A 27,501-nucleotide genomic window follows, 5' to 3' on the forward strand; every position below is an offset into this window, starting at 1 on the left:
GGGTGTAATTCCACATATGCCCATGGCATGTTTGAGCAATATATCATTTAGTGACAACTTTGCGCAAAAAAAAAAAAAAAAAGTTTTCTTTTTCCCGCATCTTGTGTCAAAATATAAAATATTTCATGGACTCGACATGCCTCTCAGCAAATAGCTTGGGGTGTCTACTTTCCAAAATGGGGTCATTTGGGGGGGGGGGGGTTGAACTGTCCTGGCATTTTATGCACAACATTTAGAAGCTTATGTCATACATCACCCACTCTTCTAACCACTTGAAGACAAAGCCCTTTCTGACACTGTTTACATAAAAACATTTTTTTTTTTTTTTTTTGCAAGAAAGTTAAGTTGAACCCCCAAACATTATATCTGCTTTTAAAAAAAAAAAAAAAAAAAAAAGGCCCTATAGATTAAAATGGTGGGTGTTGCACTTTTTTATTTTTTATTTTAAAGCACTAAAACACACTATATTGCCCAAATTATTGATGAAATAAAAAAGATGATCTTAGGCCGAGTACATGGATACCAAACACGACATACTTTAAAATTGCGCACAAACGCGCAGTGGCGACAAACTACATACATTTTTAAAAGCCTTTACAGGTTACCACATTAGATTTACAGAGGAGGTCTACTGCTAAAATTACTGCCCTCGATCTGCCCTTCGCGGTGATACCTCACATGCATGGTACAATTGCTGTTTACATATGACTCCAGACCAACGCTTGCGTTCCCCTTTGTGCAAGAGCAGGGGGGGACAGGGATGCTTTTTTTTTTTTTTGTAAACTGTTCCTTCCCATTTATTTGATTTTTTACAATTTTTATTGTTATCTCAGGGAATGTAAATATCCCCTACAATAGCAATAGTAAGTGACAGGTACTCCTTTTTTTTTATTTTTTAATTGGGGTCTATTAGACCCTAGATCTTTCCTCTGCCCTCAAAGCATCTGACCACACCAAGATCGGTGTGATAAAATGCTTTCCCAATTTCCCAATGGCACTGTTTATATCCAGGGGGGGGGACATTCCCTCCCACTGAATGTAAAAACAGTCTAGAGGCTAATTAGCCACTGGGATTGCGTTTACACGAAAGCCGACCGCTGGCTGAAAAGAATGATACCAAGAAGATACCAAAACCTGCAAGCATCATTCTGGTAGAACCATTCAAAGTCCAGTACGTTGATGGTTCTTGTTGTACATGTATTGTAATCTTTTTTTCATGCAGCCTGTTGGCTGAACGAAAAAAAGATTGATCGGTGGGTATGCCCATCATTGGAATACCTCCCTTCATCCACCCACTTCTAATGATGGGCATACATGCACCATTTATATATGCCGAAGCATGGGGGCATCCTCCCGCAAAAAAGGTATGCCGCGTACACACGGTCAGACTTTTCCAACGGGAAAGCCTCCGTAGGAATGTCGACCGCATGTACGTGGCATTAGGAGCAAAATCACTCTTCCGCCCCTAATGCCCCCATGCTTTGGCATATATGCTCTTTTTTTAACTGTGGTGGTGAAATCGCCTCCTACAGCGTTGGAGTCGCGGCTTTATGTATCGTGGGAGCAAACACTGTTGCTGTCGAGCTAAATAAATCCGCGATGCAATTGAATGGCGTACCTGCTAAGCAAATGATGGTTAACATTAAAACAAAGTAACATTACAGTATACCAGTAAGACCATACCATACCTGCAAAGCAAATGCCAAAAAAAAAACATAGTAAAAAAGAATTTTTTTTTTAACGCAACCTGTGCCTAAAATATATATATGCCGAAGCATGGGGGCATCCTCCTGCAAAAAAGTTATGCCGCGTACGCATGGTCTGACTTTTCCACAGGCAAGCCTCTGTCGGAATTTCGACCGTATGTACGCGGCTTAAAAAGTTATGCCGTGTACACGCGGTCTGACTTTTCCACGGGAAAGCCTCCGTAGGAATGTCGACCGTATGTACGCAGCATTAGGAGCAAAATCGCTCCTCCGCCCCTAATGCCCCCATGCTTCGGCATATATGCTCTTTTTTTAACTGTGGTGGAGAAATCACCTCCTACAGCACTGGAGTCACGGCTTTATATATCGTGGGAGAAAACGCTGTTGCTGTCAAGATAAATAAATCCGTGCAACAGCTGAATGGCGTACCTGAAAACAGTAAAGTAAATTACATACCTGAAAAGCAAGCATGATAAAACATAATAACAATAAAACTTTGCAGAATAGAATACAGTAAAAAAGAGCAGAACAATAGAGGGAGAATAGAGAGGGAGAGAACAATAAAACGACAACTATTATTGTTTTTTTTATTTTATATATTTTTTTATTTTATTTTTTTTGTAACTGTTCAACTTTTTGGTTCCAGGTTTGGGTCTCTCAAAATGCGATGGCATCTTGGGATACCCTGTGTAAGTGTGCCTAGCCTGTGAAATGCTTTACCCTACGCTAATACTTCACTCGTGTGTGGAAGCGTTCAAAACATTCACCAATACAAAGACCAGGATTGGCCGGACAGCACGGACAAAAATAACGGGTGTCACGCCTATATCCGCGCTTGGTACAGACACGACCTCTTCTTTGGGGGGCTCGTTGGGTAGTTGTACTCTCGAGGACATACGAAAAATATCTCTCATGCTTACGGATTACTGCATTTTGTAGGGGATGGTGAGGTGTAGAACCGCCTGGATACAGGTGTTCTAAGATGAATTGAAGGAAGGATCCAGTCCGTCCTGAAGCTTTGTATAAGACATGAGCGTTCAGCAAAGCCAATTGAAATAAATATAGAGACACTTTTTTGTACCAGCGTCTCGCCTTACGGGCAATATGATACGGCGCCATCAACTGGTCGTTGAGGTCCACCCCTCCCATATTTTGGTTATATTGGTGGACACAGAGGGGTTTCTCCACAACACCAGCCGCCGTATGAATTTGTACTGTCGTGTCTGCGTGAAGGGTGGTAAGAAAGAAAACATTCTTATTGTCCCGCCACTTCACAGCGAGCAAATTATTACACCTGCAGCAGGCTCTCGCCCCCAGCCTAAGACGGGAATCTACAAGCCGCTGGGGAAAGCCCCGGTGATTAGGTCGCACGGTGCCACATGCTCCAATCTGACGATCAAACAAGTGACTAAAAAGTGGCACGCTGGTGTAATAATTGTCCACGTATAAGTGGTAACCCTTTCCGAATAAGGGTGACACCAAGTCCCACACAATCTTGCCAGCGCTCCCTATGTAATCTGGGCAGCCCTCCGGCTCTACCTGACTATCTTTGCCCTCATAAACCATAAAGCTCCATTTATAGCCTGTTGCCCTGTCACAAAGCTTATAGAGCTTAACCCCGTATCTGGCACACTTGCTGGAAAAGGTACTGCTTGAAAGACAAGCGTCCAGAAAATGTAATTAGGGACTCATCAACGCAGACAACTTGATGGGGATTATACAAGGCTGCAAAACGTTTGTTGAAGTCGTTTATGAGGGGCCGAATTTTGTAGAGCCGGTCGTATTCGGGGTCTCCACGCGGACGACAAAGTTCATTGTCACTGAAATGTCAGAACCGCAGGATCACCTCGTATCGTTTCCTGGCCATGGAAGCAGAGAATATGGGCATATGTTCGTGTGGATTTGTGGACCAATAAGTCAGCAACTTTGGAAATTGGTGTATGCCCATGTTGAGGCAAAGGCCCAGAAAGGTTTTGAGTTTGAAAACCGTAAGTGGTTTCCATTCTCTGGCAAGGACGGACTGGGGATTAGTGGCGATGTAAGTATCAGCATATAAATTACTCTGGTCCACAATAGATCTATAGAGATCTTCCGTGAAAAACAGCGAATAAAAATCAAGTGACGTAAAATCAGCTATTTCCACCTGAATACCGGGTTGGCCAGTGAATGGGGGAAGTACGGGTTCTGCAGAAGTGGTGGGGACCCAGTCAGGATAGGCGAATTCTGCAGGAAGGGCACTATGGGCCTGTCTTTGTCTTCTTCTTCGTGGCAGCGGGACACCACTTGTGCTTGCCACCTCGCCTGCTTGAACTGCACTTATGGGACTCGCCACGTGAAACTGCAGTGCTGGATGAACGACCAGGGTGTACTAGCTGACTGGTGCTTGCCAGTTAACCAGAAGGAATAGCGGCGCTAGTACTGGCTCTCTGCTCCATGCAAGGGTCCTGCGGTTCTTGCTGCTCAACAACATCAGAACGGGGTCGGGTACGCCTAGCCTTAGCAGGGACCACAACTTTGTCGTCAGAGCTATCTGCCACGGGGCCGCTACAAGATCGTATTCTGAGCCAGAATCTGACAGATAAGTGACCTCCTCTTCACTATCTGTCATGCTGAGAAACGTGTAGGCCTCTGCACTAGTGTACATTCACTTTGCCATTTTGGGCTCTAAATTTAGTGGTACACTAGTGATGATTCACAGGTAAAAAAGCACCTGACTGTCAGCAAACGTAGAAAACACTTCCAAAAAAAACTGTTAGCGATCGCAGGGATCAGGCCTGTCTCTGCGAATGCTGCAGTTATGTGTGTTGTGTTTTGTAAGTGACAGTGATCGATCGATACTGCACTTGGGTGGGCTGGGCGGAGGGGCAAAACGCAGGTGCTAGCGGGTATCTGGGCTGATTCCACTAACAATGCGTTTTTTGGGTATCCTAAACTGCTGGGTACACTAGTATAGATCTGATCAGATCAGGTATCGATCCGTTCAGATACTATACCACTAAGGGGGGTGTATGCTTTGCGCGTGGGTGTAAGCGTTACTGGCACTAACCTAATGCTGCCTCGGGCGACGCAGACCCTGACTGACGCTAACATTTTATTGATATCACCCGCCGGGCGATCAGGGGGTTAAACCTTTATTGGGTTATATACGGTGGGTGCCCTGATGCTTTAAACAGCAAACTAACCAGCGTCAACCGTAACACTTATACGGTGATCACTGGTGAAAGGGTTAACTAGGGGGCAATCGGTGGGTTAAAACCTTTGTTAGGTAATATATGGGGGTACCTGACGCTTTATAAAAACCTGGCGGCGAACCTAAATAACTAAATAACTAACTGGCTAACCAGCGTCACCAGTGACATTTATACAGTGATCACTGGTAAAAAGGTTAACTCTAGGGGCAACCAGGGGTTAAAACCTTTATTTAGAAAATTTATGGGGATACCTAACGCTATAAAAACCTGGCGGCGAACCTCAAAAAATAACTGGCTACCTAGCGGCACCAGCGACACTAATACAGCAATCAGAAAAACGATGGCTTAGTGACACTGGCGATAGGGGGTTAAAGGGTTAACTGGGGGGCAATCAAGGGGTTAAACCTTTATTAGGGGGGGTAGGGGGCTACCCTGAACCTAAAGGGGCCTAAGACTAACTGCCCTGCAACTTTTTACTGTCACAAATGATCAGTAAATAAATGATCACTGCAATCAGTGACACTGTGACTAGGGGGGGGGGGGGGGTTTAAGTGTGCCTGTGTTTACTGGTGTCAGTGTACTGTTGGGTTCAACTCACGTGTGATGTCTCCTCTCCTCTCGCCGGACGAAAAGACCGTCAGGAGGAGAGATGACACTTCCTCTGCCTGTGTTTACATTACACAGGCAGAGGCGGAAGGTGATTCGCTGGGAGCGATCGCGAGGGGGTGGCCAGAAACGAACAGCCGCCCCCTCATCCCGGATCGCTCCCACAGGCTAACGGACCGCCGCATTTACCAGGGGGGGTCCCGATCGGACCCCCGACCCACGGGAAGGCAGGCACGTACAGGTACGTTGATGTGCCTCTCCGTGCCATTCTGCCAACGTATATGTACATGTGGCGGTCCTTAAGTGGTTTAAAAAAAATCTTTAAATATAGGGATGACCTGCATCTTACGGCTGAACTTGAGTACTGGGGAAATTCAGACTGAGCCTTAAGTGGTTCTATCCCCCCCCCCCCCCAATAATATTTAAATGAGCTGAATCTCGATCTATGATATGTGCACAAGAGCAGCATCTCTCTTCTCATTGGACAGAGAGGAGCCATTGGCTTTTACTGCTGTCAATCGCAGAAAGTGAAGAGAGAACAGGGGGTGGGGCCAAGCTGTGCTGTGTGTGTCAATGAGCACACAGAGCCAGTTCAGGAGTGAGCATGCACGAGTACCCCAGAGCAAACGGCTTGCTTTTGGGGGAACTTGGTAGGGGGGAGAAGCCAGGAGCGTTGGTGAGGGACCACAGAGGAAAAGGATTGGCGTTGCTCTGTGCAAACCCATTGCATGGAGTTGGTAGGTATAACATTTTTTTAACCACTTGCCGACGGCTGGCCCATCATATGATGTCCTTGGCTTTGTAGGGGGTATATCTGAATGATGCCTGCAGCTACAGTGATCGGTGAGTCGGAGAACGGATCCACCGGCCCCAGATGTCTACCATAGAGATTACCCGTGGACCAGATGGTTACCGGAGTCTCTATGATCGTCGGAGGCTGGGCGCGATGTTATGATATCACGCCCAGCCTCTGCATTAAAAAAAACTGCGCCGCCTCAGCTGGGAAGCTGAGATCGTCTTTTTTTTTTTTGGGGGGGGGGGGGTTGAATAAAAGTGATCAATTTTTTATTTATTTATTTTTAAATAAAATTAACAATAAAAAAGTGCCCATGTCCCATTGAAATAAAGAGAAATCGCTTTTAAAAATTCACCGCATTTGCCTTTTTGGTGAATTTTTGAGTCACATGTCCATTTTTCACAGGTGCAGGCAACCCAAAAATGCACAGGAAACGCATCTGAAACACAGCAAAATTGCGTTTTACTGTGATTTCACCACAGAGCCGTGTGAAAGGGCCCTTAATCGCCCAGGTTTATAACAAATTCAATTCAACTGATTTTATGGCATGCTCAGTTTTGCGTTCTGCTAAATGATGCTACAGAATTTGGTAATCTGTTGTTCTGTTTTGAATAATTGCTGTTTTGTTCCATTAATGGCCATTTCATTCCCAGCTATGTTAAGCAGATGTTTTCCAATTTTTAGTATGCAAAAATGCTCATTTTTTTTTTTTTTTTTTTAACGTTGGCAATAAAATGGTTAAGCAGATCTTCACACATTTATTTTGTAAAGTTGACTAGATAGAGCCAAACATCCTACTGAGCTGCAGAATGGTTTAATTTTTAGAATTGCGCTTGTTTTAAAGTTGTGCAGTCCAGCATTAGAGACAACGTTAGACTTGCACATTAAATGAAATCGTGGAGGTGAGCCATGGCAGCTGTTTTAACACACATTCATGTCGGCATGGATGATTTACTGTGTGTCAGCACCATGTTTCTATTGCACCTCAACATCTGTCTTCAATTGCTCTTAGTGCCTGGCTTTCCTCCACTTCATTTCAAGCGGACTATTCTCAAATAAACTATGATTTTTTTTTTTTAAGAGCAGTTAACCACTGTGTAAGCTCATTATTAGTTTCAACTGTGCTGTATGTAACGGACAGGTAAAACATGGGACTAGATATGAATCCACTAATCCAGTGTTGTATTTCTTTGTAAAGAAGCTGGGCCCTCTCCAAATGTCTCCCACTTTTTATTCATGAATGTATACACAGTGAAAGGATTTTTCTGTTTCTTTGTGGTAATGGGGTAAAGGAAAGTACACAGGAGACATTTGAACCATGTCTTTATCAAACTCAGTTTTGCACAGCTGGAGATATGACAACATTGCTTACGCAAAACCTAAGTTCAAAGAGTCTATCTTGTACTTGGGTGCCATGTGTCAGTGCCTAATGCAATTTGATATTCATTCAACACCTCAGAGCATAAAACTGTATATGAGCAGGAGACTAAGTCAAATGGAGCACAGGTATAAAAAGTGTTTACACAAAAATGTGTGCTCATCATGCCTTGAAGAGGATAGTTAGCTCTTTACTTCTGTAGCACCGTTTTTATAAATATACTGTTGTCTGACAGTTGCTCAAATATTGTGCGCCATAAAAAATTGCTAATTTATTCTACAGGGCCTTTGCTTTCAGTAAATAATTGGGGGGGTTCGAGTTATTTTCAGATGCACAATGCAGATTTTAATATGTATACAATAAATAAAAAATGCCCATATATACGATATATACTCAAGTATAAGCAAAGTTTTTCAGCCCTTTTTTAGGGCTGAAAATACCCCCCTCGGCTTATACTCGAGTCAGTACCTGAATTCTTGACAGGCGTCCATTTTTATTTTTTAAAGTCGCGGCTTCCTCCTGGCGTTGCGTTCCGTGATGGGCATTTGACACTGTGTTCCGCCTATCACAGAGGTCCTCTTATTCTTGGACAGTTTCCCAGCAGACACTGTTCAGTGTTCTGCCAATTTCGGATGTCCTCTTGTTCGAGGATGAAAGAATGTCCGTGACTGGTGAAACACTGAACACAGTGTCTGCTGGGAAACTGAGTCAGAGGATGAGCGAACCTCCGTGATAGGCAGAACAAAGTGTCAAATGCCTATTACGGAACTCCAGGAGGAAGCCGTCACTTATAAAAAAATGTACGCCTGTCAAGAATGCAGGTACTCGGGCATAGTGAGGCTGTAATGGGCATAGTGAGGCTGTAATGGGCACAGTGAGGTATGGCACAGTGAGGTATGGCACAGTGAGGTATGGCACAGTGAGACTGCAATGGGCACAGTGAGGTATGGCACATTGAGGTATGGCACAGTGAGACTGCAATGGGCACAGTGGGGGATGGCACAGTGAGACTGCAATGGGCACAGTGGGGGATGGCACAGTGAGACTGCAATGGCCACAGTGGGGGATGGCACAGTGAGACTGCAATGGCCACAGTGGGGGATGGCACAGTGAGACTGCAATGGGCACAGTGGGGGATGGCACAGTGAGACTGCAATGGCCACAGTGGGGGATGGCACAGTGAGACTGCAATGGGCACAGTGGGGGATGGCACAGTGAGGTTTCAATGGGCACAGTGGGGGATGGCACAGTGAGGCGTGCAAATGGGCATTGTTGACCCTCTTTTCTGCTTACAATGGCTGCTGCATTCTCACCCTCGGCTTATACTTGAGTTAATAAGTATTCCCATTTTTTTCTGGTAAAATTAGGTCCACGGCTTATACTCTGGTCGGCTTATACTCGGGTCGGTTTCAAAAACTGCTAATCTGCAGGGATTTTCACGCACAACCATCTCTAGGGTTTACAGAGAATGGTCAAAAAAATAGCAAATATCCAGTGAGCGACAGCTGTATGGACAAAAAGCCTTTTTGATGTCAGAGGAGAATGGGCAGATGGTTTGAGATAATACAAAGGCAACAGTATCTCAAATAACCACTTGTTACAACCAAGATATGCAGAATACTATCTCTGAAGGTGCAACACTTGAACCTTGGAGCAGATGAACTATAGCAGCAGACCCCACTGGGTGCCACTCCTGTCAGCTAAGAACAGGAAACTGAGGCTACAATTCGCACAGGCTCATCGGACAATATAAAATCGGAGAAACATTGCCTGGTCTGATGAGTCTCGATTTCAGCTGTGACATTCAGATGGTAGGGTGGGAATTTGGCGTAAACAATATGAAAGCATGGATCCATCCTGCCTTGTGAAATGGAGGAAATTAGTAGAAGTTGGCGCCTGCCTGGCAAATACTATTTCAGTAAGTGTAAAACTAAATAAATAAATATACAAGTGTGCTTCCAGTGGCGTGCTAAGAAATGATAAAACAATATATATTAAATGATAATACAGGATAAAATATTCCAATTGTGCACGTGAAGGTGCTAATTATAATAAAATTACAGTGAACAGTCCCTTTACAACTATATTATCAAAAAAGTGCTGGATGTCGCATAAAAAGTGCTTTGTGTTTTCATTCAGAGTGCTGGATGTTGCATAAAAAGTGCTTTGTGCCAGTTTCAACACTGTTGCCGTGTTCCACACAGTGCCCCCTTCTTTTGTGCTCTGATATGGCCTGCACTCACCAGATCCTACACCCCCACTTGGGGTAAAAAGCTTTTACAGTGTATGCCCTGTGCTGCACTCTGGCAATTTCTCGTCCCCCTATGTGTGTCTCTTCAATTGCCAACGTTAATTCATATGCAAAGAGAGAGGGATTCCAATAGTGTGATACCATCAAAAACGCATTTGCCTTTATTGTTAAAAACCGGGTATTTACAATTTGGCAGATTAAAACAAGCGGTAGAAAGATCGTTTTTTTCCTTTACAATTCCATTAAGGCAGTTGTGAAGGCAAAAGGGGGTCAAACCCGGTAATAGTAAGGTGTAACTAATAAAGTGGCCGGTGAGTGTATATTGATGTGTTATTGCAAAACTTAATTTATTAGCGTCCTTTTATACCTGCCTAGAATTCAGCGTTTAAATATTTTGTACCATAAGTACATCAGGCAGATGAATTGCGTATTTGTGCTGCCATTCCTGTACACACGTAAACCCCTGTGACTGCACCTCATCTCGCACATGTCAGACAGATCTGAACCATTATGATGCACTGAAATTTCACTTGTCACAAAACCTGTCTTTTCCAATTTAGTTTACCTACCTGCTTTATCAGGGGTAAACTTACGCCGGACGTACACCTTACGTAAATGGTGTAGATTACTGCGACGGGGCGCAAGTACGTTCGTGAATCGGCGTATCTAGGTCATTTACATATTCAACGCGTAAATCAATGGAAGCGTCCCTAGCGGCCAGCGTAAATTTGCACCCAAGATACGACGGCGTGTGTATGTATGTATATGTATATGTATATATATATATATATATATATTAATATATATATATATATATATATATATATATTAATATATATATATATATATATATATAATTACATGCATACAAATATTGATAAAATCATGGGAATGTTAGTGTGGGGGGGGTGGGGCCCGGGTGGTAGGATGTCTGAAGTGGGGTATGGGGATGATGATGAATAATGAGAAAAAGGAAGGGGGAAGCACTCACATTGCCACATTTGTATAATCAGGAGAAGGAAGGCAATTTTTCAAAAAAGAATAACCAATGGTCGGACTTTGGAAAAAAAAGTATAAATCAAACAACAGTGTTCAAAGATAAAAAAACATACAAGATATTGGAGAGTATGAGTTGTATCCCTTGTGCGTCTATGCGTTTCGCTGTGAGGCTTCTTCAGGACAAGCAACAAGAGGGGACAGTGACAAAGAACAAATCTCACTATCTTTAAACAAATATAGCCAGATATAAAATATGTATCCGAATATCAGGGATTCCACATATATAAATGATATTCCATAGGAAGATGGTAGGAATTCTATAGATGAATATATCCAGGAACTCGCAGAGCAGACCAAATAGAGTATTCTAGTGCAGACCACTCCATTTAGGCTGCATTCACACCTGAGCGACAAAACGCCTGAAGCACGACGCTCAGATACGCTGGAGGGGAGAAATAACATTAATCTCTATGGAGATGGTTCACATCTCCACGCCGAAACGCCAATCGCGTGAAGCTCGAAAAAAAGTCTCGGACCCTTTTTTGTCGTGCGTATTTAGGCGGCTTCGGCGTTCAGCATAGCAGACAATGACCTGTAAAAAAACATTGGGTTAAAAACGACGCGTTTTTGTCGCGGCAAATCGTGGTACAAAACGCAGCAATTTGTCGCGGTACAAAACGCCGCAAATCGCTGACGCAAAGGTGTGAATGCAGCCTTAGAGGGAATATCCAATATAGGAAAGTTCAATATAGTAAGCATAAGGTCCACGGATTTAAAATATCAGTTCAGCAGGGGAACAATCCAGAGAAGTAACAAGGAGAAGACTTAGAAGGTCCACATATAGTAAGGATATGATATCCAGTGACAGCTTAAATAGATTAAACTGGCATGCGTAGATAACGATGGACTGCTGGGTAGGTATAGCCCGCAGGATATGATCATAGATGAGCAAACATATCTGGAACGATGATTGCCATGCACAGGGGGATTATGAGGAGGATGGAGATGACAATGACAGGGAGTAGGGTGGTAGTGTAGTGGACATTCTACTATACGCTGTACGTAATCCATGTCACTTTCAGCCTTTTGATATGACCCGGTTTCCTGTATCTTCCCAAGTAACACAGACATGACCAACATCCTTGGCTCCACAGCTAGACTGTCTGATAATGGGAGCAATCTTTATGCAACAATAGAGCCTCGTTGCTTCACAAATCAGCCAATGAACAATGACTAGGGGAGTCTTATGGGCATGTCTGGGCAAGGGCAGTGTGTATGATTTCCCACTCCCTGTCTCTGTAAACCATTATCTTCTGCTAGACAAAGAAATCGTGGACACTTTCCCAGACCATAACAATTCAAAGACTGCATTTTTCACCATTGGCGTGAATCCTTATTCTGCGTTCAGAGAACAGCGCATACCCGGATTATTTTATCATTCCTGAGGATGGGAGATCATCTGCTGGAACACGCCATAGGGCCCCTACGTGTTTATTAGACACACAGGGACACAAGCGTACGTCCCCCATAACCGATAATGTCTTTGCAGAGTGAACACACCCCCCCCCCCCCCCACCCCACTCTGCAGACACTTCTCAGCATCCTCAAGAAGCTTTCCACTTCCAAAACTGGTCTCAACCAGTGTCAGTCTGCCCCAGTCTGCTCTTTAGAGCGGGCTGCAGGAGAACAAACACTGGGAGACACTGTGACAATACATATTAAATACATCTTGATAACATTTTCACAACTCTACATGCACCTGCTTTCTGTGTACATACACTTTCAGAAGCTCCTTGAACCTGAAAAAGATGCTTATAAACAAGTGTTATTACTCTATCCATCATCTTTAACCTGCAAAGAATGGCAAACAATACAACATTTGTGTACATTGGTATATTGTCACTGACATTCCTCACCCTAGTAAGTAGATTGCATTCATATTTTTGCCACCCAAATGCATTATTTTAAATTTTTCTACATTAAACCTCATTTACCTGGTAGTTACTCACCCCATTAATTTGTTCAGGTCTTCTTGCAAGGTTTCAACAGCCTGCACCGAGTTTATTGCCCTGCTTAGCTTAGAGTTGTCCATAAATACAGAGATTGAGCCATTTACCCCATCCTCCAGGTCAGTTATGAACAAATTAACCACTTCATGCCCGGTCAATAGGCAGTTGATGTCCAGGAAGTGGTTGTGAAATCCTGACTGGACATCTATTGTTGTCCTGCAGGATTTCATGATGGCCCGCGCCCGTGGGGGCGCGCAGTGCGGCGATCGGTGATGCGGGGTGTCGGTCTGACACTCTGCATCTCCGAGGGCGGGGGGCCGGCATCTGGGAGCCCCCTTCTTAAAGAAGGCTCCTGGATTCCGATAAGCCCCCTCTCGCAGACCCCGACAACCAACGGCCAGGGTTGTCGGGAAGAGCCCCTGTCCTCATCAACATGGCGACAGGTGCTTTGGGGTGGGGGGCCACAGGGCACCCCCCTGCCCCAAAGCACCTCCCCCCCATGTTGAGGGCATGCGGCCTGGCATGGTTAAGGAGGGGAGGCGCTTGCTCGTCCCCACCCCTTTCCTGACCGGCCCGGGCTGCTGCTCGGATACGGGTCTGGTATGGATTTTGGGGGGAACCCCACGCCGTTTTTTTTTCGGCGTACGGGGTGTCTCCTTAAAATCCATAGCAGACCCAAGGGCCTGGTATGCTCTTGTAGGGGGAACCCATGCCGGTTTTTTATTTGAAATTTGGCATGGAGTTCCCCCTCAAGATTCATACCAAACGCAGTGCTTGGCATTGGCAGGGATCCAAGTCGGATCCTTGTTTAATATCGTGCCGCGGCTAAACGCAACCGCAGCTAAAAGCACTGTACAAATGCAGCTAATCGCTGTGCCTGGAGTCTTGAATTCCAGCAAAACATAAACCATGCTTTTATCTGCAGCAAAACAGCCGCCCGTGTGAAAGGCGCCTAAAGATGCCAACTGTACACAGGAGTATAATTACCATAACTAAGGAACAACCAACATATACTATAAACATTAAATTAAACAACCAGCCACCTGGACAATGTGGTGATTAATCAGATATCCCCACTTCAGGTCAGACTTCCCTGCCCCAAGCTCACAAAATACACTACGCATTATAATAAGTACAATATCCCCCACAGTAGTTTACTAACAGACAATGGGTGAGTTAAAGCAGAGGTCCACACAAAAAGTGAACCTCCGCTTTTCGGAACCTTCCCCTCCGGTGTCACATTTGGCACCTTTCAGGGGGGAGGGGGGTGCAGATACCTGTATAATACAGGTTTCTTTCTCGTCACGGGACACAGAGCAGCATAGTAATTACTATGTGGGTTATAGAGCCTACTTTCAGGTGATGGACACTGGCACATCCTCCCCTATATAACCCCTCCCATACCAGAAGTACCAGTTTTTTCGCCAATGTCTAAGGTGGTAGTCACGGTTCAGATGTATTTCTAAAAAGCTTTGCTTATAGTTCCCTTGTGGCCTAAGCAAGCTGTTTCCGGATCCGTCCAAGGTGCTTCAGAGCCAAAGGGGTCGGTACCCGGGCCTCAGTTAAAAGAACGAGGTTTTGCCTGTAATGCCTCTCTTAGGGCTGGATCCTGCGTTTCAGTTCTTTGGTCAGACCCAATACCAAAAGTTTCTGGCAGCGTGCGGTACAGGTCCAGGGGTGTCATATTCCTGACCATGGACCCCGGCCCCTGAAGGTCTGTGGACTTAGCCCGCCGTGATGGGTGAAGTTTGGGCTGTCTGTGTTCCAGCAGAGTCCTGCGGCGGGGAAAGGTAAGCAAAGGTCTCAGCCAGGAATCCTTCTATTGAGCTATTATGGCATGCCTTGGGTCCAAATCTGCCAAACTTGTTGTCTGTTTTACTAGTCTGCCTGTCAGGTCCAAAGAGACTGTTCCCCTTTAAATTCCTGGGAAAGCGTCCTTGGTGACATATTTCACAGTCCCCAAGTTAAGAGGTTTATTGTGTGCCCAGACGTAGAAAGATAAAGGTACTTGCCTGTTACCAAACAGTGGCATTGGTATTCATAAAGGGAGGCTCCCCTGGTGGTTTGTTTCCATCCACAGAGTGCCTCAGCAGGCTTCCCACGCTGTTCCTCTTTGCTGGAGCGATAGCAGCGTCACGTGCACATGCGCGGCGGTGTCACATGTACGCACGCGGTCGTCGCATGACACACGCGCACGGGATGTTTTCCTACAAATAGCCGTGCTACGGGCGGCTGGAAGGAAGGACAGAGCTTGGTAGGCTGGCGCTGAGAATCGGCTGTTTCTCCTCAGCGCAGGCGCGGTGCACCTTACTGCTTTAAAAGCTCAGTCCCATTCAAACAGACAACACAGTCAGTACAAGCAATATTGGCTATTTTGACCGCTGATGAATACAGGCATTCCCAGGCACATATTTAGCTCTGCATCAGACTGACTTGGTAATAGCAGCATATTTTGCTGGTCTATAATTCAGCAGTGGGTGCATTTTGGCTGTGTGTACCTCGTTTTTTTACCTGGGACTATGCCTTCTAAGGGCTCTGGGACTAAAAATCCTAAGAAGTAGAGGGGTTCGCCATCAGGCTCTGAGGATCTCGGGCATGCTCCCACTGGTCCATCCTCTCCTGGTAAATCAGAGGGGTTGCCCAGGGTGAGCCATCAGGGTTGTTAGGTGCTACGTCTGCCCTCGGCCCACCTGCTCCAGTGTATGTAACGGAAGAGGCTTTTACCTTAGCCTTGGGGGGTTTGTAGCAGAGATTAGCAGCATTAATCGCATCCTCTCTTCCGGAGAGAGAAAGCGCACCAGGTCTCCCTCTCCCCCTTCTGAGTTCCTAACAGCGGAACAATTGTCCCCGGATGAAGTTGACTTGCCCTCAGGGGACCAGGCTGAGGGGCATTCTGACGTTTCTGCCTCTGAAGAGTCCACTCTGGAGGAACCTTTTTCAGCTTCGCAGACTGAGAAATTGTTGGTACAATCTCTTACGGAGATGGTTCGTTCAGCATTTAAATTTCCCCTATCAGAACCAGCAGCTAGTTCTGTTTCTTCTTTGGGGTCTTTGAAAGCACCTCAAGCTAATTACTCTTTTCCTGCTCATCCGTTATTAGAGGGACTCATTTATCAGGATTGGGAACATCCGGATAAACTGTTTCTCTATCCTAAAATTTTCTATTTTGTATTTGTATTATATTTCTATTCCTATGGAGGAAAAGGTCACCAAAAAATTGAGTATTCCTACAGTGGACGCTGCTATCTCCTGTGTGAACAAAACTCTGACTTGTCCTGTAGACAATGTACCGACAGATAAAAGGTTGGAAACATTGTTAAAAACTTCCTTCGCTACGGCTGGTGCAGTAGCTCAGCCTGTAGTGGCAGCTATAGGTATCTGTCAAGCTTTGAAGGATCAGATGAAGCAGGTTTTGAGAGATATTCCTGCTCAGCAGGCTCGCGATTTGTCCCACTTGCCTAAAGCGTTATCCTTTGCGGTGGATGCCATTAAAGATTCAATCCATCGGGCCTCCCGCCTTGAGCTCCTTTTGGTACACATGCGTAGGCTACTATGGCTGAACATCTGGTCAGCCGAGACAACTTCCATGGAGAACGGTTATTTGAAGAGGATTTAGATAAGTATATCCAGAGAATCTCTAGTGGAAGTAGCGCTCTTTTACTAGTCAAGAAAAGTTTTAGTGGCCCCTCTTTTTTAAGCGGCCTACGACTCTTTCGCACGATCAGGTCAGAGGGGAAACCGGTAATTCTGGTGGCTCCGGCATGGTCCCGAAGATCCTCGTACACGGAAGTTGTAAAGATGGACCCTTCCGCTTCGTCCAGACCTACTCTCACAAGGGCCAATATTCCACCCTTTCTTACGAACTGTAAGTTTAACGGTCTGACTATTGAATCCCACATCCTAAGTAAGAGGGGGCTCTCCCATTCTGTGCTGTCTACCCTGATTGATGCAAGAAAACCAGCATCCAGACTTTTATTTTTCAGGGTGTGGAGGGCATATATGGCCTGGTGTGAAGCCAAGGGGTGGCATCCTTGTAGATATGTCATAGGCAGAGTTCTTGACTTTCTACAGGTGTAGACATGAAATTAGCCTTGAGTACCATCAAGGGGCAGGTCTCTGCCTTATCAATATTTTTTCAAAGGCCACTAGCTACACATTCGCTGGTTAATTCTTTTTTACAAGAGAGAAATGGTTGGGACTTTAAATGAGATGAGTGTTGATGCAAACAGTTTGCATCAACACGCATCTCATTTAAAGTCCCAACTCTTTCTCTCTTTAAATTTTCAGGGATGGAGGCATGCGTCATCCACATGCCTCATTCAAAGTCCCAAACCCAGTTCCAATTCTTTTTTACAGGGGGCGATTCGTATTAATCCAATTAAAACCCCCTTGTGCCCATGGGACTTTAATCTGGTTATCCTCTGCCAGGAGGGTATCGGAATTGACAGACCTTTCCTGTAAGGAGCCATATCTGATTCTTCATAAAGACAGAGTGGTTTTGAGACCTCATCCGGCTTTTCTTCCCAAGGTCGTGTCAAGTTTTCATTTGAACCAGGATCTGGTTCTCCCTTCCCTTTTTCCAGAACCTAGTTCTGTGCTGTATAGAGCAGGAGGTCTTTGGGAGGAATGAAGAGAACGATTTGGTTGGTATTTTGAGACTAGGTTGGTGATATAACTGGGGCCAAGTTGCGGATGTTTTAATGGCCTTCGTGGCCATGGAATTTTTTCCCTATTCACCACTGTGCTAGTTTAACTGACAGTTGTGCAGTCATGCAACACTGTACGTAAATTAAATATATATAATTTTTTTTATTTAAATTTAAAAAATTTTTTTTTAAATAAACATTATTTTCTAGTTTCTGCTATAAAACATATCCAGTAAAAAAAATTCTAATTTCTTCATACATTTAGGCCAAAATGTATGTTACATGTCTTTGATTTAAAAAAAAAAAAAAATCCCAATAAGTGTATATTGCTTTATGCATCTACAAATTATGGTATGTATACTGGAATTTACGCAGCTATAGACGCTCTACTGTAATGGTGGCAATCACAGACTAATAGTGGGACTGTGATAGGTTGGCTGGGAGGGTCACTAACTGACACTGACATCGCTAGTGACACTGATACAATGATCAGTATTAATACTGTACTGATAACACTAGCTGGGGTTAACATCTAGGGATAATCAAGAGGTTAACTGTGTCTACCAATGTGTGACGTTTGCTGCTTTTACTTTCTGATTTGGTTGCTTTTCCTCCCTGCTTTTTCAAAAAAAAAAAAACGCCAGGTCTCTGTTCCCCTGTACACAGAATTCTGTGTTTTTTGTGTGTGCTATTGGGCACAGCCGATCAGCAGGTTTCATTCAAAATTATTGGCTGAAATCCTCTGCCAAGCTCATGCTGTGTGCAGTCACAATGAAAAAAAATATATAGCCAAGGCCACTTTCACACTGAGGCGCTTTACAGACGTTTTGGCACTAAAAAAGCTCCTGCAAAGTGCCTGTAAAGAGCCTCTCCTGTCACTCCAATGTGAAAACCTGAGTGCTTTTACACTGGAGCGGTGCGCTTGCAGGACGCTAGAAAAAGTCCTGCAAGCAGCATTTTTGGGGCGGTGGAGGAGCAGTGTATACACCACCTTTTGAAATTAATGTGCTACACAGGTGGTATTAACCCCTTCAGCCACTAGCTGGGGTTAAAAGTGCCCCACTAGCAGCCAAAAAGCGCAGCTAAAACTTTACTGCCGATGCTCTCACCGCCCCAGTGTGAAAGTAGCCTAACTGAATTGATGTTAAATTAAATGGAAACCTGAATTGGATACTTTTTGGTACTGTTTGGAAGCACTGAAAGCTACACATCAGATTTGATCTGTGGTTGTCAACCCACACAGTACATATGACCAAGCTCCTATGCTAGCCATACATTATGCAATTTTATAACAATTTTCAACGGTCACTTTTCAACAATAACAAACTAATCTAGACAACCTTCTCCCAACCACACCTTGCTAAACCATGAAACAATCAAAATTGTGTTTGGTAGGTTGTCTTGATCCTTTTAGTCTTTTTTGCAATTAAAAACTGGTAGAAATTGGTTGATATTGCCAGTAATTGATATGTATATGATCTATTTAGTGTCTGTGATTTGAAATAAGAAGAACATTAATCAATTTAATATTCTCATTCTCATATTTTAGAAATCGAGACATTGAAACTTGATCAGCAGGCTAAAAAGGCTCAGGCCAAGAGAAAAGCTACGCCTGTAGTTGGAGATATGCAGCCACTGGTGGATGCCCTGCCAGAGCTCTCTGAGCTCACTACTCCTCGTAAGCCCAGAGCACCACGGAAGCAGCCAAAAGAGTAAGTACCAAGGAATAAAATGCTGCTTAACCACTTAAGACCCGGACCTTTATGCAGGTGAAGGACCTACACAGTTTTTGCGATTCAGCACTGCGTCGCTTTAACTGACAATTGCGCGGTCGTGCGATGTGGCTCCCAAACAAAATTGCCGTCCTTTTTTTTCCCACAAATAGAGCTTTCTTTTGGTGGTATTTGATCACTTCTGCAGGTTTTGTTTTTTTTGCGCTAAAAAAAAAAAAATAGAGCGACAATTTTGAAAAAAAAAATCAATATTTTTTACTTTTTCCTTTTAAATACCCCCAAAAAGGATATTAAAAAAAACACTTTTTTTTCTCAGTTTAGGCCGATACATATTCTTCTACATATTTTTGGTAAAAAAAAATCGCAATAAGCATTTAACGATTGTTTGCGCAAAATGTATAGGGTTTACAAAAAAAGGTTATAGGTTTATGGCATTTTTATTAAAACATTTTTTTTTTTTACTACTAATGGCGGCGATCAGCGATTTTTTTTTTCCGTGACTGCGACATTATGGCGGACACATCGGACACATCGGACAATTTTGACACATTTTTGGGACCATTGTCATTTTCACAGCAAAAAATGCTATAAAAATGCATTCTTTCTTTCTTTCTTTAGCTCCTGTGACCGATCGCGAGACACCGGTGGCGATCAGGTCCCGCGGTCACGGAGCTTCGGACTGGGTCGCGGGCCCGCGACCCACGGCTGGGCACTTAAAAAAGGACGTACAGGTACGTGCTTGTGCCCAGCCGTGCCATTCTGTCGACGTATATGTGCAGGAGGCGGTCCTTAAGTGGTTAATCCTAGCCATAGCTTTTACAAAAGATATTGCAGTTACCGATAACGTACATGTAAAACTATCTTTAAAATCTCACATAGGCTTTAAAATATAAATGGCATTGCAAGTAATTCAAAGTCGTTTTCAGTACTTTTAATTTGCCAAGTACAAATATTTGTTTATCAACTCAATACAGTTTTAACTTTTATATTTGCTAGGAATTTAGCAGGAATTTTGTAAATTTTTCCATGTATTGATCCATTATTAATAATTTTAGTGTATTTTTTGGTGAAAATATTGGCTTTAATACACATTTGCGCAAATACCGCCGGTCCTGAGAAATTGGTAGCACCTTTTTTTTATTCTCGAGGTCATATGCTTTCAGAAAATATATGGTTTGGGGGGGGTATTTCACAAATTCTGAAAGCTGTAAGGGAAAAATGAAAACCTTACGATTTTTTGAGAAATTGGAACATTAAAATTTTTGCGTATGTTCGATTTTCACCATTTTGCAAAAAGGTGCAATGCAAAAATTACAAATATTTTGTTATTTATTAATGTGATACAGGTTAGGCTTTTATATTTGTATGAATTTTGTAAAATTTGCTGTGTATTTGCAAATCATGATTTTAGTAGATTCATAGCAAAAATATTGTTTTGATGAACATTTGCGCAAATATTGTTTTGATGAACATTTGCGCAAATATTGTGGGACCTTAAAAATCGGTAGCACCTTCTTTTTATTCCACTGGTCATGTGCTTTCAGAAAATATATGGTTTGGGGGGTCTTTTACAAACTATGAAAGCTATAATTGAAAAATAATAAAGCAAAGGAAAAAATTACAAAAAATGGTCTGGCCACCTGGGTGAAAAAATGGAGCAAAGGGTCAGGCAGCGAGAAGGTTAAGACAAAAATGGAGCACAGGTTCACTTTAACTAGGTCACTATCAAGTGTAAACTTTCTTCATGTAAAATAATCATCTGTAAGGTCATATTGACTAGATGTTAAGCAGTCTAAACAAATGGCAAATATACAAACCATGCAGGTTGGATAATTCTCCTACATGAGGTATGTGAAAAACATTTCTGTCAATAGATGTGAAGATTCTAACTTCATTTAATGTGAATTCGGGAAATTTTTTATTATATATGCAATAAATAAGAGACCATCAGGTTACAGATAAAATGATTTACCCCGTGACAATTCTAACCTTGATAAATTTGAAGGAACACCTACTATGTTTCGTTTTTCTGACGTTTAGTTACAACATTTTTAGATCAAGTACTGTATCGAAAAAGTGAATCTGCTTGAAGGGTTTGTTAAGCCGCCACATGTACTTTTATATAATCCACTCAGCCGTATAATGATACATCACCCTGTGTGTGTTGTATAAAAAAAAAAAAAAAAACTGTATATACAGTACAGACCAAAAGTTTGGACACACCTTCTCATTCAAAGAGTTTTCTTTATTTTCATGACTATGAAAATTGTAGATTCACACTGAAGGCATCAAAACTATGAATTGACACATGTGGAATTATACATAACAAAAAAGTGTGAAACAACTGAAAATATATTTCATATTCTAGGTTCTTCAAAGTAGCCACCTTTTGCTTTGATTACTGCTTTGCACACTCTTGGCATTCTCTTGATGAGCTTCAAGAGGTAGTCACCTGGCGCAGCACCCCATCACTCTCCTTCTTGGTTAAATAGCCCTTACACAGCCTGGAGGTGTGTTTGGGGTCATTGTCCTGTTGAAAAATAAATGATGGTCCAACTAAACGCAAACCGGATGGAATAGCATGGCGCTGCAAGATGCTGTGGTAGCCATGCTGGTTCAGTATGCCTTCAATTTTGAATAAACCCCCAACAGTGTCACCAGCAAAGCACCCCCACACCATCACACCTCCTCCTCCATGCTTCACGGTGGGAACCAGGCATGTAGAGTCCATCCGTTCACCTTTTCTGCGTCGCACAAAGACACAGGGGTTGGAACCAAAGATCTCAAGTTTGGACTCATCAGACCAAAGCACATATTTCCACTGGTCTAATGTCCATTCCTTGTGTTCTTTAGCCCAAACAAGTCTCTTCTGCTTGTTGCCTTTCTTTAGCAGTGGTTTCCTAGCAGATATTCTACCATGAAGGCCTGATTCACTCAGTCTCTTCTTAACAGTTCTAGAGATGTCTGCTGCAAAATGTGGCTACTTTGAAGAACCTAGAATATGAAATATATTTTCAGTTGTTTCACACTTTTTTGTTATGTATAATTACACATGTGTTAATTCATAGTTTTGATGCCTTCAGTGTGAATCTACAATTTTCATGGTCGTGAAAATAAAGAAAACTCTTTGAATGAGAAGGTGTGTCCAAACTTTTGGTCTGTACTGTACCTTATCTGTGGGCGCTGATCAGCGGTCACGTGACCCACCACATCTCTTCTATCCCTGTCTCACAGATGCAGTGGGAGGGGCCCAGATTCCCTCGCTGATGTCAGTATGGAGGGGAAGATGAGAGAGCCAGAGAGTCACATGACCGCTGATCAGCACTCACAGATCAGGAATATATACAGTTTTTATTTATTTTTTATCCAGCACACACACAGGGCGACATATCATTATAAGGCAGATACTATTATATAAAGTACATGCTGTTATTACAGCAACAGCAGGTGCGGCGGACCCCAACATAGTAGCTGATTTGCAGGGAGGGCGTCACAGGAGCAGAGAGGAGAGACAGCAGGGCTGCGGATGACGGAGGCACGCAAACTGACCACAGTGTCTGGGCTCAGCAGCCATGATTACCGTGGTCAGTTTAAAGAGAGGAGAAACTGTCAGGATTAGCCAGATTTTTAGGCGTTACAGGCGGACAAATGACACAGCACGAGCACTATGTCATGTAACATGCTTTAAAGGAGAAGGATCCTTTTTTTTTCCTTCCTTTTGGAGTTAACATACACTTTAAATCGGTAGTAAATCTACGGTAAAGCAACTAGCACATACATTCTGGTACCAAATACATATAAAAAACACAAAATAAGTGCAGCACTAAACTTCTTTATTAATGAGTTACATTTATAATAATTCTAAACAAAATATATAACGCGGAAAATAAAATTGGTTATAAATGGTGCCAATAATCTGTGACAAATCAGTGTGCATATATTTTCCATGTGCACAAAAACAATGTCGATCAACCATACACTTAACAATCTGTGACCTATCTCTGTGTGTATAAAAATTCACTGTGATAGTCCCAATAGAAAGATCTGTGTATTATGGAGATATTCACCTAGCAGCACAAGGGTTCTCTATTTGAATTCCAAATACGGCACTACCTGCACAAAGTTTGCATGTTCTCCCTGCACCTGCTGGGTACCCAAGTACCTTTCCTCCGAGTACTCCAGTTTCCTCCTACACTCCAAAGATATGCCGGTAGGTTAGTTGGTGTCAACCTTGGATTGTAAACTCCTTGAGGGCAATATACAATGTACAATATATATGTAAAGCGTTGAGTAGACCGACAGCGCTATACAAGTACCTGTAATATCAAATTGCCAGTTGACAATATACACAATAATTTGTGACCAATATCAATGTGCAAGAAAGTCCACTTGATACAAAATAAACACTCTCAGAGGTGGTAATCCCAATAATAGGATCCATGTATCCCAGAGACATACAGCAGTGAACAAACAACCAACAAAAACTGCTTACCAGATTGCTATTACCTGTTTAAATGAGTGGTCATAAGCACTTGTGGGATTATTCCCAATTACCCACGATAAACTCCTCTAAATCCAGACATACATTCCAAAAAATGATCAGTGCTGCTGGCTATAGTGGGGATGGCTCCCCTTCAGCAGAATACAATAGAACAGCAGGATTCCCCCATCCACACATTGTTTTTTAAACCGCTGGTTGATTGAAAACAAATTCATAATTTATGGCCTACTTTAGAAATGGGAACATGCCCACAAAGAGATAAAGATGACACACATAACATTCCACAAAGAAACCACTTCTTTTTTTAAAAATGCAGATTGGTATACTCATATATTCCAAGGATATCAGTATCGCTCATCAGCATGAAAATCCAGATCTAATCTCCAGTCTTTAGCTTGTCTGGCTATCTGGATTCTTATGCTGATGAGCGATACTGATATCCTTGGAAAATGTGAGTGTACTCATTTGTGTTAATGCGGTTTCTTTAAATATACTACACTATGTGGAATGTTTTGTGCTTCATCTTTATCTTTGTGAGATTGTTCTAAAATGAGGGGAGTCTATCCTGGGCATTTGGGATTAGTCCCACAAGAGGTATTGACCACTCTTCATGCAGAAAATATATAAAAGAAAACAAGTAAGAGGTGTGGACAGCTGGCAATACAAGCGATGTGAAATGAGTAAAACGAAGTGCAGGGCTGCACTTTTCTTATGTTTTACTCTTTATACAGGGTCCTAGCAATCTGGTAAGCAGTTTTTGTTGGCCATTTGTTCACGGCTGAATGTCCCTGGGATACACAGATCTTCCTACTGGGAATACCACCTCTAAAGCCCTGTTCACACGGCCGGGAAACCTGTCAGGAAAAAAACGTTGGTTTTCCTGACGGGATTCCTCGCAAGCTTTCCTTGCCAAGCCCTGTGTACAGACGACCACTCAAAAGAACCGCCGTTCTTTTGAATGGCAAGAACACGGTGACGTCATCGACTATGATGAGCCGGCGCTCGTCACATTCGATGCCGTCGCCGCCATCTTGCTACACCCCACACTAGCCTTGTATGCTACCGCGCATGTGTCGAAGTCTTATCGAGCATGCGCGGGTTTACCTAGGGCAGGTAAGCATACAGCCGACCGGTTTTCTCGGCAGGAAACGCTCTGCCGGGAAACCCGACGAGAAAATAGAGAACAGGGTTCTCTCTTTTGCCGTCGGGATTCCCGTCTGTTTTCCTGACGGGAAAACTGCTAGGGAGCATACACATGCCCAGGATTCCCGGCCAAATGCTCTCCTGGCAGTTTTCCTGCCGGGAAAACCGGTCGTGTGTACGAGGTTTAAGAGTGGTATGCCATCCATTGAGAGAGATGTGATCTACAGCGACTGCACTTTCAAGTGCATTTGTCGTGCACAGTGGATTTGCCTTTAGTAAATTAAACCCCATGTGTTTTGAATTATAATTGCAACCCATTATTAATATATAGATTGCTGAACTTTTACTTTTTGGTACAACATTTTTAGAGCAGATTAGGTCACAGAATACCAGTTCTTAGTAGACGCAGTAGCTGTGTCCATTTCAAGAGACTTGAAGTTTGCAAACAGGAGAATCAGCCTTTTAAATTGCATAGAGAAGGATGGCACAATTTGGTGGTAATTGGAAGCGCTTATAACACGGCATGCCATTTGCCTTTCTAGGGGAGTGGTGACATGGTTCTGCTTGCAGTAAATAGTATAGTCTTTGTGAGGCAATAGTTTCCAGATATTTTATTGGAAGCAGTTTCTTTTCTTTTTGATGATACCTGGTTCCTTCACTTTTCCTACTAATGCATTTTATGATGTGTCTGTATCAAGATGACCGATTTCATAATTTTTGGCTGAAACAAGTGAACCATGAAATGTAGCTGTGAAACTGTCTGGGATATTCAGCAGTCACTGAAAAAAGATTGTGAACTGTTCAAGTATTTGTTTCCCTCTATATTGTTTTTGGACAGTTTAACTTGTTCATAACCTCTAAGCCATAAACCTTCTATTAGTATGCATAATTCTGTTACATCTCATTTGGTTTAGTGTTGCTTCCAGATCATATTTTGACACACTTGTGAATGCTACTACCCTGTCCTATGGTCTACATCCATTTTCTCACCCTCCTTCCCTTATTTCCTTTCCTCTTTTGGGAGAGGTCTTTCCGAGGATTTGGCCACAGTTGGACCTCTGTAGAAATCTACTCTCTTGCCCTAGCAGGCGCACTTTTCCTAGTTCACGTAACACCACTATTTTTAATTGCCAATTAACCACTTAAGGACCGCCTCCTGCACATATACGTCGGCAGAATGGCATGGCTGGGCACAAGCACGTACCTGTACGTCCTCTTTGAGTGCCCAGCCGTGGGTCGCGGGGCCGCGACCCGGTCCGAAGCTCCGTGGCCGCGGGACCCGATCGCCGCCGGTGTCCCGCGATCGGTCACAGGATCTGAAGAAAGCGGGGAGAGAGGTGTGTGTAAACACATATTCCCCGTTCTTCACAGTGGCAATGTCACTGATCGTCTGTTCCCTGATATAGGGAAAAGCAATCAGTGACGTGACCGCGGATCGTTTTCATCAGACGAACCGATCGTGTGTACAGGGCATAAGTGTTCATTTTCAGGAGAACCAAGCAGGTTGTGGGATAAAAAGTGATTCCATCCACAAAACACAAACTTCTCCATTAGATCATTTACGTTTAGTGATGAATCAGGATGTGTTAAAGTGCATCCTACTTATAATATAGTGAAATAATAATCCATCATATTGTGATGAATTCATATATCAAACAATCCATTAATTAAAAGTCCATCAATAGTTTGAGTGCTGTGAATCTTTTCCATACACTGTCACCAAGGCAAATCTTGTGAATATTGCGCGATGGATTGTGAGTAAATTGCCAACTCACCAAATGGACATTGACCTCTTTAGTTAAAAAGAAGGTCATAATAGGCTGTGTGTTTATATATACAGTATCTGTGGGCTTGCTGGTCTGCCAATGGAGCTGTAGCTGGAAACCTTTAAGATCATCCTCACATAGCAAAATGTGTTTTGGGGTGTAATTGTAAGTATGCCATGCTGTGTGTGAGAAATACAATGGCAAGAAAATGTATGCGAAACCTTGGAATTCAGAGACGCCCAAAGTGCACCTTCCACCGTGAAGTATACCGGGCAGCATGGATTCACACACCCCATTAAGGATATATCCATGGAAAGCGGACGAAGTTGGTATTGAAATCAGCCTTGCTGGTGTTTCCTTTTCCTTTTTTCCTCATGCAAGTGATGTAAAAGAGAGAAATCGCCCCAGTGTAAAACTGTGGTATTTATTAAATGAGTCCACCTGTCCAACAAGTCCTGGGTTAAAAGATCCTGCAGATCACAAATGGTCATGGTAAGTTGAGCATAGACTCCACTCTACTTTGGCCCAGGAAGACATCACCTATGACGAAACATGTCGGGCTGTGCTACGCACTGACACCATCGAGATCCCGGAAGCTCGGGTGTACGCTTGTCTCTTTGCCAACAATAGTTTTTTTATCTGTGTGCATCTCGTTATTAATGTTTAGGCATTCTGCCTGCTCATTTGACCATCCTAGAGATAAGTGATCCTGATGATTTGGCAAGAGTCTCTGACTACTGTGTGTGGTCTGTCACCGAAAAGCATGGGGTTGAGGA

The 27,501-nt window shown here is 43.3% G+C and overlaps 1 protein-coding gene across 1 annotated transcript in view; it reads left to right on the forward strand.

The window, feature by feature from the left end:
• FAM207A (family with sequence similarity 207 member A) overlaps nucleotides 1-27,501 on the forward strand; it is a 235,009-nt gene that overhangs the window by 129,923 nt on the left and 77,585 nt on the right. The window contains exon 4 of the mRNA XM_040357420.1: nucleotides 19,132-19,294. Coding sequence (XP_040213354.1) covers nucleotides 19,132-19,294 — 163 coding nt within the window. The remainder of the gene's footprint in view (nucleotides 1-19,131; nucleotides 19,295-27,501) is intronic.

Source organism: Rana temporaria, chromosome 6 (genome assembly GCF_905171775.1).
Source record: "Rana temporaria chromosome 6, aRanTem1.1, whole genome shotgun sequence".
Classification (NCBI taxonomy): Eukaryota; Metazoa; Chordata; class Amphibia; order Anura; family Ranidae; genus Rana; species Rana temporaria.